The sequence below is a fragment of the Parasteatoda tepidariorum genome, chromosome 6 (assembly GCF_982258835.1).
Source record: "Parasteatoda tepidariorum strain Cologne lab strain chromosome 6, Ptep-v5.0, whole genome shotgun sequence".
NCBI lineage: Eukaryota > Metazoa > Arthropoda > Arachnida > Araneae > Theridiidae > Parasteatoda > Parasteatoda tepidariorum.
Genome location: NC_141760.1, coordinates 84,814,669 through 84,829,563, shown reverse-complemented (window position 1 = coordinate 84,829,563; position 14,895 = coordinate 84,814,669). Strand labels below are relative to the sequence as shown.

Here is a 14,895-nt window from a genome sequence, read left to right as displayed (position 1 = left end):
AACATCATCAACGTAGCGTGGCGTCATATATCAACTATCTTAAGTCGCACGCGCCATCTAGTAACGATTATCCTAAGTTAGAAAAACTACAAAGAGAACAACCGCCTAGCAATCACACTTCAAGCAAATCACGTGACGCCGAATCAAATTTTGCTCGCATGAGCTGAAGCGAAAGGATATTGGCACAAAATAACTGACGACATGACTTGCTTGTTGCACGGTGTTTATCAACTGAAGCTGAAATAGTGCGATGGAATAAAAAAGTTCTAATCAAGTGGATACTCTTTTCTCGACGCAGTAAAGGAGAGTATTTTTTTTTAATAAAAACTGGCCAGTTTACGGATGTTTAGCCATGCATTGAAATAAAATTGGAGAGACATTTAGGAAATGCTAGACTTCTTTTTTTTTTTTGTATTTGAATTGATAAATAACGATCTGAGGACTGTCTTTTAAGTGTGTGCTTAACAGCTGAGAAAAGTGAAATTGCATCTTGAATAATAATGTAAAAGTGATTTACTGTGTGTCATCATTCAGTCAGTTCTGACAGATACACAAATCCGGGATTAGTAGGAATTAAATTTGATGTTTTTGATTTATTTCAGGACTTGATTTTGATTGTTGAATCAACACTGTGAAGATATGGATAAATGATACCAGAAGAATTTTTTTCCAAGCCTTCTTTCTGAATCCAGTATTTTTCTAATATTTGTTGCATCAAAATTCGGAGTTTTTTATAAATTTTATATCACTATCTACTTCGAAATTTTTAAGGATTTTTTATTTAAAAGATTCCAAAATATGACTTATCTAATAAAGATGAGGCATATTCTAACTCTGGAACTAATTTGAAATGTACATGGATGTTAAAACTTTGTAGATTTTCTAATGAATGTTCTACAAAATATAAATAAAATTAAATATGATATTAATGTTTTTATTTAAATATTTTAGGCATTTTGATAATAAATATGTAGAAAAAAATATTGTTTTTCAATTATTAGATTCTTATGGTAAATTCTTGATTACTTTCAAATGATTCAATACAACATATAAGAGTACTTAAACTTTAATAAATAAATATATAAATTATTCCTGATTTACAAGCGGCTTATAAACTAAAATTTATCTACTGATAGCGAATGAAAAATTACATTTAATTTGTAATAGTAATCAATTTTATTAAAAAAGAAGTTAAAAGTTTATATAAAAACCATAAATTAAGACACGATAATGTAAAAAAAAGGCAAATGTATTTAAGAAGTGTTCCCGAAGTAAATAAAATAGTACTTTAAGTTTCAATATGTTTAAAAAATATATTGCACTCTATAATGTACGCACTTTACTGTAATAAATTATACTTTAGTTAATTTCGAGTGTATTTATTTAATTGAATAATTTCTGTCATAGGTTAATTCTTGTGTTATAAAAATCACTTTAGAAAATTAAAAAAAAAAAACAATTATTTAAAAGTCTATCGATTGTTCTTAATGTACAAATTACACAATTATTAATAAAGGTCATACTTTTATTTCAGGCTTTGACTAGTACTGTTTATAAACTAATGACAACTTCTGATATGAATTCTCAGTTGATAATAGCTGTAGTAGCAATGTTTAACAAATTCAAAATTGTACAGGCAATATGTTAAAAACTGCATATTAATTTATGCAATTTCAATTGTTTTTAGATAGTTTAATAGTTAGGAAATATAGAATAGTTTGAATTAGACAGATGTTGTTCAAATTGTGCTACAGAAAAATGAATAAGAATAAAGAAACTAGCAATGAATGGGACAGATCGTAGTATTTCCCCCCTAAGTTCATAATTTTAATCAAAGGAATATTCGACAGATGGATCAGGGATGACAAATCTATTCTTTTGTTTCTTCCGTTGTTTTCTGTTAATCTCTTTTTACCAATTATGGAATGAAACTGCGTATTCAAATATCGATCATTTGAAGATATCGAAGCATTGAGAATTAGTTTTCCTTCAATTACATATTGATTTTCATAAAACGCCATCTGTCGTAAATTATTTGAGTTAAAACCTGGATCTATAGGTGAAATAATTTGCGTTGTGTCTCATGAATTTGCTGCAAGAACTTTTTTTTAACCCAAGCCATTTTCTAGTCATAAATTTTTTATAATTGCTGTTTTCATTTATGACACCCTGTATCTCTCTCTATAGAAGACTCAAGTTATTATTCACATCAAGTTCAATATTTACATTTTACTTAATACATTAAATATTAATACTTTATTTCTTTTATGAAATTTTAAAATATAATGAAGAAAGATTCAGATAAGGAAAATTAAAGCAATTATTCAAATTTGTTTTCAGAAATACATAGTTTTCAAAGTATTTAATTCTATGTTTAGAATAAAAATGTTCCTTAACAGAGGAAAAGCCTTTTGTTTATAAGTCTAACTGAAATAATCTGAAGAATACCACACGCAACCTTTAAAAATAATTTTCTCTACAGCAAATTCTTAAATTCCTTTTGTAATGAGGAGAAAATCTTTTCTGAGCATTCATAATTTTCTAAGGATTATCTTAAATACTTGGATGTTTCATTGTCTAATAAGGACTTATTAGAATTCAAAACTTAAAGTCATAATTTTTTTTGGAATTTAATTCTAATCTTCTAAAATTATTTTACAAATGTATATGTAAAATAAGAATTTACATAGGAAAATATTTTTGTGAAACTTAATTATCCGATTTACATATGACTTTTAGGATGATTTCTTAAAATTATGTTTCAAATTATGTCTTAACTTTCTGTTTCAGTTTAATTCTGTAGAAATATCACTTTAATGATATTTTAAATGCTATTTAAGACGACATATTGCTTTCTTACCTATACTACAAGTCCTGCGTAAGTATTATCGTTTCGAGATAGATCAAAGTGCATTAGTCTTTAAGAGTAGAATAAATTGAAGTATGCTTAAAATTAACTTCATATGCAATTGTTTAAAAATAATTATACTTTAAGTATTTGTTCATATATATATATATATATATACAAGTTTACAAATTTATGAATGGAAATTCTTCTAATTCAACTGAAACAAACTGAGTTATAAATTGGGAAAACATGAAAAGTTTACAGCAAACGATTCATATGAATAAACGAAATGTTCTAAATTTATGATTTAATTATATTTGCCAATTTACGTAAATTTAATAATAAATTAGATGTACATATTTACATATTTCAGTTTTAATGATGCTTTATAATTATTACCGTGGGAGTAAGATACGTTTTATCAACGAAGATCAGCTTGATATGATGTTTTTTCTTCATTTTCTTATCTTTTCTCATAGGTTTTTATTTATTTTGTGAGTTTTTGTTAGAAAAAAAGATGTACGCGTTTACGTAAAAATATAGCACCCGCAATCATCCCCTGAATCTCTAAAGGCTAGAATTTATAGTTTTGAAAGAATAAAATTGCATAGTATGTAAATTGAATTAAATATTTATTAATCAAAAAAATTGCAATTGATCTGAAGTCTTTTTAGAATTATATCGCATTTTAACGTTCATATAATAGCAATTGTAAATGCAAATACAAATTTTTATTTAAAATAAAAAATTTTAATCTATACATATTACTTGTTTCTACATCACTATTTAAATTTATTGTTTGTTAAAGAAATATTAGTTTCACAATGAATTTAATTTATTGTATTGTTATTTTTCATCAATAGCTTCTATTTTATTTTATCATATTAAAAAAGAGTATTTTTTTGCAGAAATTGAAATCGTTATATTTATATAAATTAGTATCAGTATTAGTGTATTAGAAACTACGCATCTTTTTAATTTTCAGACTCCCAAGAAATGCTGATTTATTCTTATGTCATTTAATTTTTGAAAATTAATGAAAAGTAAATATATCGTAGAGAAATGAAACAGAATTCTGCATAAAATAAGCGGATTCCAATATTTCAGGCCAAATATTTCTTAATAAATCTTAACTCCAAATCTCCCAATCTAATGGCTATTTTAATTAAGTAGAAAAATGTAATTTATTTAAATCTTTAAGAAAAATAAGCCTTTCACGGATTTCAAAAATTAGAACTGCAGACATATCTCCGAAATTGGAACTCAATTTTCATTTCAAAATTTTCTAAATAAATCTTTAACGTCTTTATAATAGGCAGAGTAATTCCATTTTCTAAATGAATTTTGAAAAAAAAAACAAAAAATGAAAATGAGTTATGGCAAGATATCGTCTGTTACTGATTTTGATCTTCGTCTAGTTGTTTTTCAAAGATTTACGGCTTGCATTCACCGATTAACGGTTCGTTGACGATGAGCTAACGATGACGATAAATGGATCGATATCGATATAAGCTTCGTTGGAGATAAAAGGATAAATTTGCCACTCGACGATATTGCCTTCGCTTCTTGAGAATGGCGAATCAAAACAACACTGCAAGATAGATAAAAGAAATCTAGTTCATTTTCTTTTTTCTTCATCATTCCTTTAAAGTTGGATAGCGCCGATATCGAATATCATCTTTTCATCATTTTTTAAAAAGCCGTGATGAAACAGTGGAAATTTCTTTCGGATATTAATCTGATAGAGTAATCAGCTGTTTTTACTCGATTCGATCAAGTAAAAATACTTTCTCAGCCAGAGATAAATTCAGCAACAACTAAGCACAAAAACAATCATATTTCACACTTTCTTTATGTTTAAGCTTTCACTTGCTACGGAGTGGAAAAAGTCAATGCAATATCGATTTAAAAACTAAATCTATGAATGAAAGATAAATAAAGTCTGAAACTTTAGTTTCGAAACATCAAAGACTTTGACTGTCTTACATTTGCTTATGTGAGAGGATGGTATGGATAGTCACAGAGATTCTAGGGTCGGGACTGTTTTTAAATTTGGAAGCCGAAAAACAATAATTGAATAATTATTCTTTGAAATGAAAGCATTAAAAATTTAGTTATAAGGTTAATAATTAAAATATAATTTTCCTTTCACTTAAATCAACTTGAAACATGCCATATACTAGCTCAGAAATTTAATCTACGAACAACGCATGAAACTGTTTAGCTTTAACTCATTATAATTTAAAACAACGCATGAAACTGCTTAGTTTTTGTTCATTATAATTCAAAACAACGTATGAAACTGTTAGAATTTAGTTCATTATATTTCAAAACAACGAATGAAACTGTTTAGATTTTGTTCATTATATTTCAAAAAAACGTATGAAACTGTTTAGTTTTAGTTCACTATAGTTCAAAACAACATATTAAATTGTTTAGTTATTTCATTATAGTTTCATAATTGTAGTTCAAAATCACAAGTTTAGTATGTCATCGGTTCAGTATACAATAGACTATAACCTAATTAATGACTTAAACTTGAGTTTCGAGATAATTCGCAAAAGCTCTTGATAGGACAACGTTAGAAATATTCATAAAAATCTATGTTAGTCTATTTAAAATTTCCTGATCAGTCTGAATTTATAGTCTATTTTGAAACTTCCTGATCAGTAACTTCATTAAAAAATCTCTTTGTATATACTATTGAATTTCTACTAATTAGAGTACTAAATAAAAAAGATATATTTAAAATTGCCTCGTGAAAAATTTGTCAATGAAATCCTCATGAGTATGATTTAAAAAAATTATGTTATTAAAAAAGAGGTTGGTACTAATATTAGAGATTAGTAGAATCTTAGAGATTGTGTTGTTAGTGAAAATTCTGCAAGAACAAGAATCGTACCAATTTGAAAATCTAAAAATTAAGCAGTTTTCAAATATTAAAATCATAAAATTTTATTTAACTTATTTATTAGTAAAATTAATTTTTGATACAAAAAAATCAACATAATTAAAAAAAAATCGACAATATTTTCCCTAGAAAATGTCAGTACTTTTCAAAATGAATTAGCGATTTTAATATTTGCAAGCTATTGCGTAAAGCGACGACGGGACTTGGCGGCAGTGGTATTATGTAGCACATCAATATAAAAATGTCTTAATTGTTTTTTTTCTTCTTTGGAATTGCAAATCAATGCAACTGCTTTTTATTCAGTATTTTTGTTACAATATGTTTCCAATTTTTTTAGTTTAGAAATTAATTAGAGTTTATCTATATTATTATAGTATGTTCTATATATGTCCTTACCCTTCCAAGACCTGTTTTCCTCCTCTAAGTTTGCGTTGTACTTCTTCGTAATCACATGCTACATCAATTCGTCTGTCTGTACTCCGTAAAACAAAAGGATGATGCTGAACGACCACGCTATTAACAAATGTGCCATTTCCCTACAAATGGATACAATTATAAAATTAGTACTCTAAGTTTAAACAAAAGCATTCTAGAATTTTTTTAAACAGTATAATTTTTATTGCACAATATTAAGTATCACTTTCAAAGAAGCTTTTTGCAGCATGCATGTACACTGTTAGAATTTCCATACTAAAATTACGGAAAAATAAACGACATTAGTCTTTTCATCCAATTAACAGTAAAGTTTATGGACAGAACATTTTGTATCGTTACGGTTTTGAAACCGTATACAACTAGAATGGTTAAGAAAGAAGCCATGGATGGAAATTATAAGTTTTTTTTAACCATTTACAACTGGCATGGTAATACTGGACTTCTTTGTTTTAAGCAACTTTACAGTGCTGCCATCTATGCGTGAATGAGAATAATGAAATCATCGTATGCTAATAGCTCAGGGTAACAAATTGGAAAGTGCATGACACTGAAAACTCATCGCGTGCTGAAGGGAATGAGGAAATATTGTGGTGTCATCGCTGAGACTCGAACCCCCATTCTTTTTTTCATGCGATTGGCAGATTAGCCCTCTCATCTATTATGTGTGCCCAGATGCAAGGAAATAAGTAGCTTCATTAGTTGGTGGTATAAAATTCTGTTTCTTTGATCGTATTAGGGGAAAGCAGTTAATAAAAGGTTATTCTCACAGTTAAAAGCTTGACTACCATCTAAATTGTTGTTTAAACAATTTTTCCTAAAAATTTCTATCAGTGTAGGGCATAGAGCATCATAGCTATTTAACATTAAACTGTTCCCTAATATTGATGTCAAGTTACAACTTGTCAAATTCACGAAATTTCCAGTAAAATATGCCTAATCAAGTTACTAGGCATTTTCAACCCAAATCAATCTTTCGAACAATTTTGAATTGTAGCTCAAGATACTTTTGCCCAGAACATTCACTTTTGTTTTGTACTTTTTGAACTAAACTGATACGAAATGTGTCATTTTATGGGAATTCAAACAATATGAAGTTAATATTGTGCCTTGAGTTCAATTCAGAATGCATATTCAAAGGGGATATTTTATGATGCTAAAAGTTATTAAAAATTGTTTTCTTTATTTAATTAGAACATAATCTACATAGATGCAATCTATCGCCTAAAGATTCAAAATGCATAAGAAAATAGTAATATAATGAATCGTAATATAATTTTCAAAATTAATATTATTTTAAATCAAAACATATATTCTAGAGAAAATAGTGCTGTATTAAAATTTAGATTGCAAAATAGCAAACAAAAAGGGCAACATAGCAATACGCCATACCTTTTTTCATAAGAAGCCTTTTTGCATCAAATTCATCTTTTGTATTGTTTCGAAATAAGTAATTAACAAGTTCCCAGAATATATACTAGGTGGCGGAGCAATAAACAGTGAAATCTTATTCCCACTCAAGGAGTTTTTCGGTAACCAGTCTCTTCTTAACAGCTTAAAATTATGCATAATCCTTTTAAGGCATATAAACGGTATTTTCATAAAATTTAAAAGTAATTCAAACGTTTTCCGTTCATTCATTTTATTAACTCATACACCAAATTTTCATGAAATATTGAATGCATCACTTCTTTATCTGCATCGCGGTAATCCATCACAATTATCTTATCATCAAACTAAAAATAATAATAAAATTTTACTGAATTCCAGATTGTAATCTCAAGCCTTTCAAAAATCAAAAATTAATTCCAAGCAACATAAGTCATTCTCAAATAACTTTAAATGTGTAACTCCAAAGCATTTCCTCAATCCAAAAGCAAGTAATAATGTCATTTTCTCCGTGTCCTTGAGCGAAAATCTCGCCAAAAGCAAATAAACTCTACCGCATATGCAAATTCGAGATAAAAAATTTAAAAAAATACACCGTGAGCGACTCCAAACACTATCAGAGAATCATGTAAACAGTCTCTTCTTAACAGCTTAAAATTATGCCTAATCCTTATAAGGCATATAAACGGTATTTTCATAAAAAACAATAGTATTCAAAAGTTTTCCATTCATTTATTTTATTAACTCATACACAAAATTTTCATGAAATATTGAATGTAACATTTCTTTATCTGCATCGCGGTAATCCATCACAATTATCTTATCGTCAAACGAAAAAGAATAATGAGATTTTACTGAATTCCAGATTGTAATCTCAAGCCTTTCAAAAATCAAAAATTAATTCCAAGCAACATAACTCATTCTCAAATAACTTTAAATGTGTAACTCCAAAGCATTTCCTCAATCCAAAAGCAAGTAATAATGCCATTTTCTCCGTGTCCTTGAGCGAAAATCTCGCCAAAAGCAAATAAAACTCTACCGCATATGCAAATTCGAGATAAAAAAAAAATAAATACACCGCGAGCAACTTCAAACACTATCGAAGAATCATGACTAGAAAATCACCAAGAATTTTATGTAATTCCAGTGTCTGTTTTCTCTGTCACGAAATCAGAATATTAAAATCTAAGACATTTTAATCTGAATTACGGAACAGGATGACCACAGGGAATAAACTTGTAGATCATCGTTGAAGAATGCTAAATTGAACGGGAGTTACATTGGATTGATGGGGCTGCAAGATTATAAAATGAATGATGTTATACGAATTTTCAACAAGTTTATCAGATGGAAGAATAATTTTTATGGTGCATTGGTTATTCTTCCTTCCGCATCAGCGATTTGTTGTTTGTTTAGTTGTTACTGATTCACAGGTAATTGTTGCACCATTTTTTCTTTACATTTCCTTAACATCTTTTTTAATGTCTTTTGATTTGAGATGGATATTTATTTTTAAGTAATACATTTCCCATAGTTTCAGAGGGAAAATATTTTCCCTTGATAAACATTTTTTTTAAACTTTTAGAAGACGCATGAAAGATGATTCCGATTTTTTTATTGAAATGCTCTATTTATAATTAGCCAGATTTTATGTGGATTGATAAATATTTTCTCTATAACTCACAGGGGAAATAGTTTTCCCTTCATTTTTTTATCTCTTAAAACTTGAAGAGTTGTTTTTTCTTCTAGCATAAAAGCTTACGATAGTTGGTTTGAGCAACGATAGAGAGATGGCGGTTTTGTCTGCTATATTTTCAAGCGCAGTTTGTATATTTTGCATTGTTTTCCATATTCTTGGACCAATTTTCTTTCTGTGACAGTGCCCGTTTTGTGCTGAATAAAGTGATTTGACAACATTTTAGTCAAGGTGTCTTTTAAATAATAAAAACAGCATTTTTTATTAATAAACATAAATTTTAGAAAGAAAAATATCTTGACTAGGAAATTGGCAGTAAACATACAACAGCTCTCATAAAGATAGATGCGCATAAACCCGTTATCCCTTAATTGGTAAACACTATCTCATAACTCTAAACACTCGGTCGACCACTCTGTAAAATTCTGTCATAACTTTAATGTTAAAAAAAAAACTATGTTAATATTTATTATTTAAATGCTCCTTTTAACTTGTTAAAATTTGCTATGAGTATTTGTTATAAAATAATAGCCCTAGTGAGTAAAATTTCACCATTGAAAAAAAAATCGAAACATCAATTTCAAAAACCAGTAAAAATGATGCCAGAACAAGCATAATCATACTGGATATTTAAAACCTGGTATGTCACCGAAAAGGAAATTTTAAAATCATTATAGAACCATACTAAAAATTATAAAACTAGTATGGTACCATTCTAAAAATTTTAAAACCAATATGGATCAAACAGGAACTTTTGATACCATATTTAAAATATACTGGAAAATTTGAAGCCAGTATAAAAAAGTACTGGAAATTTTTAAAACTATTAGCATGTTGGAAATTTTGAAATGGTTTTAAAATATACTAGGGAGCATTTAAGCAGTATACTATTTTAAACTCTCAGGAAGCACATACTCATCAGGTAATCAAACAGGATTTGACATCTTAAAAACAAGCTTTTCTCGCGCAAATAATTCGTCATTATTAATCTGCTAATTAATTTCTAAATTTTGATAAGGATTTATTATCATATATATTACGAGTGGTGATAATGACAACTTTTTATATACATGCATTAACTAAAAAAATGCATATTTGTAATTACTAAAATCGTTTTATAATATCGGAGCGAAGAAAACCTTTGAGTAAGATTGCTACACATTTTAATTACTTTAAAATCAGTTTAAAGTTATGTATTTAAATGAAAGTAATTTAATAAAAAAAAGCAATCTAATAATAAAATAATCGTTATTTTTTTTATTTGTTTTTTGATTTAACAAAAATTACCTTCACTCGAAAACATGACAAAAAATGCTATAATAAAATATTAATTAATACTATTAATAAGTTTTTACTATAACTGAACTGTAACTATGTAGTTCCTAACTGAAACTAAACTTATCGATCCGTTGAATAAAAATAAATTAATTAGTTTAGGCCTCAAATAATTTGAAAAGGAGCAAAAAATTCTGTTTACATAAATTAGAAATTGATACAAAATATCAAACATTTTACCTTCAAACATTAACCTTTCCTTCATAAATTTGTAAATTTCAGTCTGTTTTTGAAACTTGCCTCAAATAAATTTTGATCAAAAAGCAAAATAAACTTTTTAAATGAAATAAATAATTTTTTTGTAACAATACAGTTAGCAGTATTTTCAATTGACCCTAAAAAAGCAAAAAGAGCGTTTAATTCAAAAACAAAAGGGAACCACGCAAAAGACGAGAATCGATTTTTAACGATTTGTTAAATCTATAACTAGTTACAAACGCTCCAATTTTTGAGAATGTTATGGTCAATCAGTTTTTTCATCTCCTTCCATTTCTCAGTTTCAATTTACAGGTAATCACATGTAAGTTGCTTTCTTCGACTTAAGTTTACTTGTTTGCATTTGGAACTAAGACTCCAAGCTATGGAGCATTATAGAAAGACTGGCAAAATATTTTAGTAAAGGTATTTTTCTGCTTATTTCTTGCTTTTATTTACGTCTTTGTCAGTTACAGAAATGTTAAAATGCATATTCTTGAGTAGTAATTAATCTTAATTATATTTCATATAATTAAGACGTGTACATAATTCTTGAATTATTATTCCATGTAGGGTACGTTTAATACAGATTTAATTGCATGAAAAGAAAGTATTATTTAATGTTTTTCTTCTTTCCTGGTATTTAATAGAATTTAATAGAAGCGCTTTAATAGATACGCTAGTATTTAACAGAAACGCTTTGTTCACATAATATTTACTTAAATTCGCATTAATTTAATCGTTATTAACAAATTAATCCTTGGTTTATTTGTATATGTAATTTTTCAACGTGGCATTATATCTAAAGCATTAATCACAAATTATTTTGTTGGTTTTAATGTTTAATTTTATTTTAATAATTTAAAAGGAATGTGATTTTGATTATATTAACTGTTGATACCCTGAAGTTATAGTAAAATTAAATTATCATTTTAAAAACAAAACAGTCAATAGTTTTAAGTTTGAAATTAATACCTAGTTTATAGTATACATATATTTTTATACTGTATAACTTCTAAATCAAATTTTTCCAGAAATGATTCGGAAAAAATCAATCACATACTTGTTTCTTTTAATTTTCATAGATGTATGTTTTTTTACATATTTAACGTGTAAAACTATTAATGAAACCATATTTTTAATTCGATAGCTATCTAATTTTACATAATTTATTTATTTAGCATCATAAATCCATATTTGGAGATATTTTCGTATCAAAATATGTTGCGCCAACTGCAACTATCAAGGCACCTAAAGGATTTAAACAAAAGTCTACCCGTTTTAGCTACGAGTTATACTCTTTCAGCTGGCCCCCTGCTGTAAAGTTTTTTGCTTTAATTTATCACGGGTTGCTACCTGGAAATTGCCTAGATTGAGATTATTCTGCTGTGGATCACGATACGGCTATCGTCCTAATCCATATTTTTGTTCATAATATCGACTATTATGTTCTACAACTTCATGTTATAACTTTAAAAGTCTAGAGACTTAATATTGTGCTGAGCAAAAATTTAATAAAATTTTAATTAATTTATTCATACTTCATCTTTGTGCAAAAAAAAAAATATTATTTTCTCACGTATGAGTATTTAACAGGAATGCCAGCTTTCTGCGCTTTTTGTTAGACTTTCTTCTAGTGGTGGCAGATTTTATGTGTGGTGGCTGATTTAATGTATTCACCTGTGGTCGGTGCGATCCGGGAGCGGAATTCTTATCGACCAGCCATCGTTGGCATTCGAACCCTGTTCAGCTTATTGGTAAAAATGCAAACAATTAACACTAACAATAATGCGAATAATAATGCGAACAATTATCAATGATCAAGTAAATACTATAGTGATGGTTAGGAAAGGAAAATGGAAGAAAATTGTTTTATAAAAAGTAACTTGGGCTATGAAAAATCCTTTTTTTTATACTAAATTTATGCAAGCAAATTTCATTGGTATTATATTTTTAATACCAGTAAAAAATAACAAGATGTTATTAGCGGACCTTGTTTTCAGTAACACTTATTCTATAAGTTTTCAATACATGCAATAACTCGTGTAATATACTGAGATTGATTTTATGCAAAACGCAAAAAAATAGATTACTCACACGAACAAAACAAGTTCATGACCAAAACAAAATGCACCCATTCCCCAATCACGTAAGATATTTAATGTTCATCATCTGTTCTCCCTAATTACTTGAATCAAAAGCTAATAATTTCTCTGGGTAAAGCAATTCGAATTGCTCTTTATGGATGTTCATAAGCAAATTAAGCCTTCATCAAAAAGATTATTCATTCGAAAAATTCCCCTGTGATATCTTAAAAGTAAAATATGAGTACAAAAAATAATTTTAAAACAATCATCAATTCGCTGAATTTATCCCTACCTAAGGGTATCAATTCTTAAACAATGGATCACCATTTAACTTTAATGAAGTGGAGATTTTTATCTTGCAGCCGCATAAAGACACATTCTTTTGTCTGGTAACTTGTCCATTTGCAAAAATCTGAAAGGATTTCGCCATTTTTTTTTAAAGAAAACGGTTATATATAATGGAACTATTTCATTAAATAAAGCATAAGCTTGGCTATATGTTTTGGCGACAATAAAATACAATGGCATACGATGGAATATCTTTAAAACACTTAATTAATATTCAGGATCGTTCATGAATCAAACTGTACAATAGAAGCGCAGATTACAATCTATGGCGGTAGTCTTTGTATTAAATCGTGGCCACGGCCTTGTCAGATGTGAAGTATTGATTACTTTCTAACTACAGATTTTAATTAAAAAAATAAGGTACAGGGAGCTTTTACTGACTTTGAAGATTGATTGGTTGTTTAGATGGGTGTAATTAAGAATCTTTTGTAGTGTGATGAAACAGAAAAATTCCATAATGGAACGATATCATATATCAACTTTGTTTTCATCTTTATGTGTTTTATTAACTCTTCCGTCCATATTATTTTTTTGCTTAGTTTTCGTTTTCCAAGAACTTGAATCAATAACGACAGAGAGTGCATTTGTGTTTACCGAGGTAAGTTCTCGACGCTTTTTTAGACCTATCGTAGCTTACATTAAAATTTGAATAGTTAAAGCAGTTGATCATTAAATTTGTTTGTATTTTTTCAATCTGTTATTGAATTTATAAATTCGTTTTTGGTACTCTTCCGTTAAAAGGAGCATTTGCCGAGAGATAAACTTCTTTTTCTATATCAAACATAATAATCAATCAATAATAATCGCAGTTTAATGTTTTAAAAAATTTGATTAATCAAGGAATGTGACGCACACACACTATATATATATATATATATATATATATATATATATATATATATATATATATATATATATATACGTGCCACTGCCCGCTAACCGTATGTCCGGTATAACAAACACTGATTTTTTTCTTTGTAAGTTTAAGTGCGAATTTTGCCGGTATTCCTTAAACCTGGCCAGAGAAGTGAAGGGTGGCCTTTGAGCTCTCGATTTCGTTACTGCGGTTTGGCATTTTCCTACTGCCCCCTTTAACAGAACAGTACAATGTATTCTATCCATTATCCAATGTATAACTTCACATACTATATTAAATCTATTATTTCATTTAAAACCTATAATAATCTATTCAATTTATAACTTTGAATACAGTATTCAATTTATAACTTCAATGAATGTATTCATTCAACAATTCACTGAATCTGTTATTACATGTTGTTGTTGTTTGTCATCCCCACTGGTCTAGCAGAGCTAGACCAGGTCCATGAGTCCATTCACCCTCAGGAAATCAAAAAACAAGATTGGGTCGAGCAGAAAATCCTCCTTTTCGAAATCCACACAGCTAAGGAGGTGGGCCAGGCTGGCTACACTAGAGAAACATTTGTTGCTGGTGGAATAGACCTTTCGCTTCTGTCCATACCTCATGCACTTTATGTGACCACTGATGAATCTAGTGAAAGCGGTCTGGTCGCCTCTATTACCTCTGAAGGCCAAAGCACGACGCGGCTTGTCCCCAGAGTACCAGATATGTACTGGGGGAGTATTCCAGGCTAGCTGGTCACCTTTCTTTCTAATAGAGTGAATTTCCGAAGAT

General features: G+C 28.4%; 1 protein-coding gene across 3 annotated transcripts in view; it reads right to left on the bottom strand.

Annotated features, from left to right (window-relative positions):
* LOC107443874 (uncharacterized) overlaps positions 1 to 14,895 on the bottom strand; it is a 329,039-nt gene that overhangs the window by 92,742 nt on the left and 221,402 nt on the right. For all 3 annotated transcript variants that reach the window (XM_087166130.1, XM_087166132.1, XM_087166131.1), the window contains one exon: positions 6,156 to 6,295. In XM_087166130.1, coding sequence (XP_087022256.1) covers positions 6,156 to 6,295 — 140 coding nt within the window. The remainder of the gene's footprint in view (positions 1 to 6,155; positions 6,296 to 14,895) is intronic.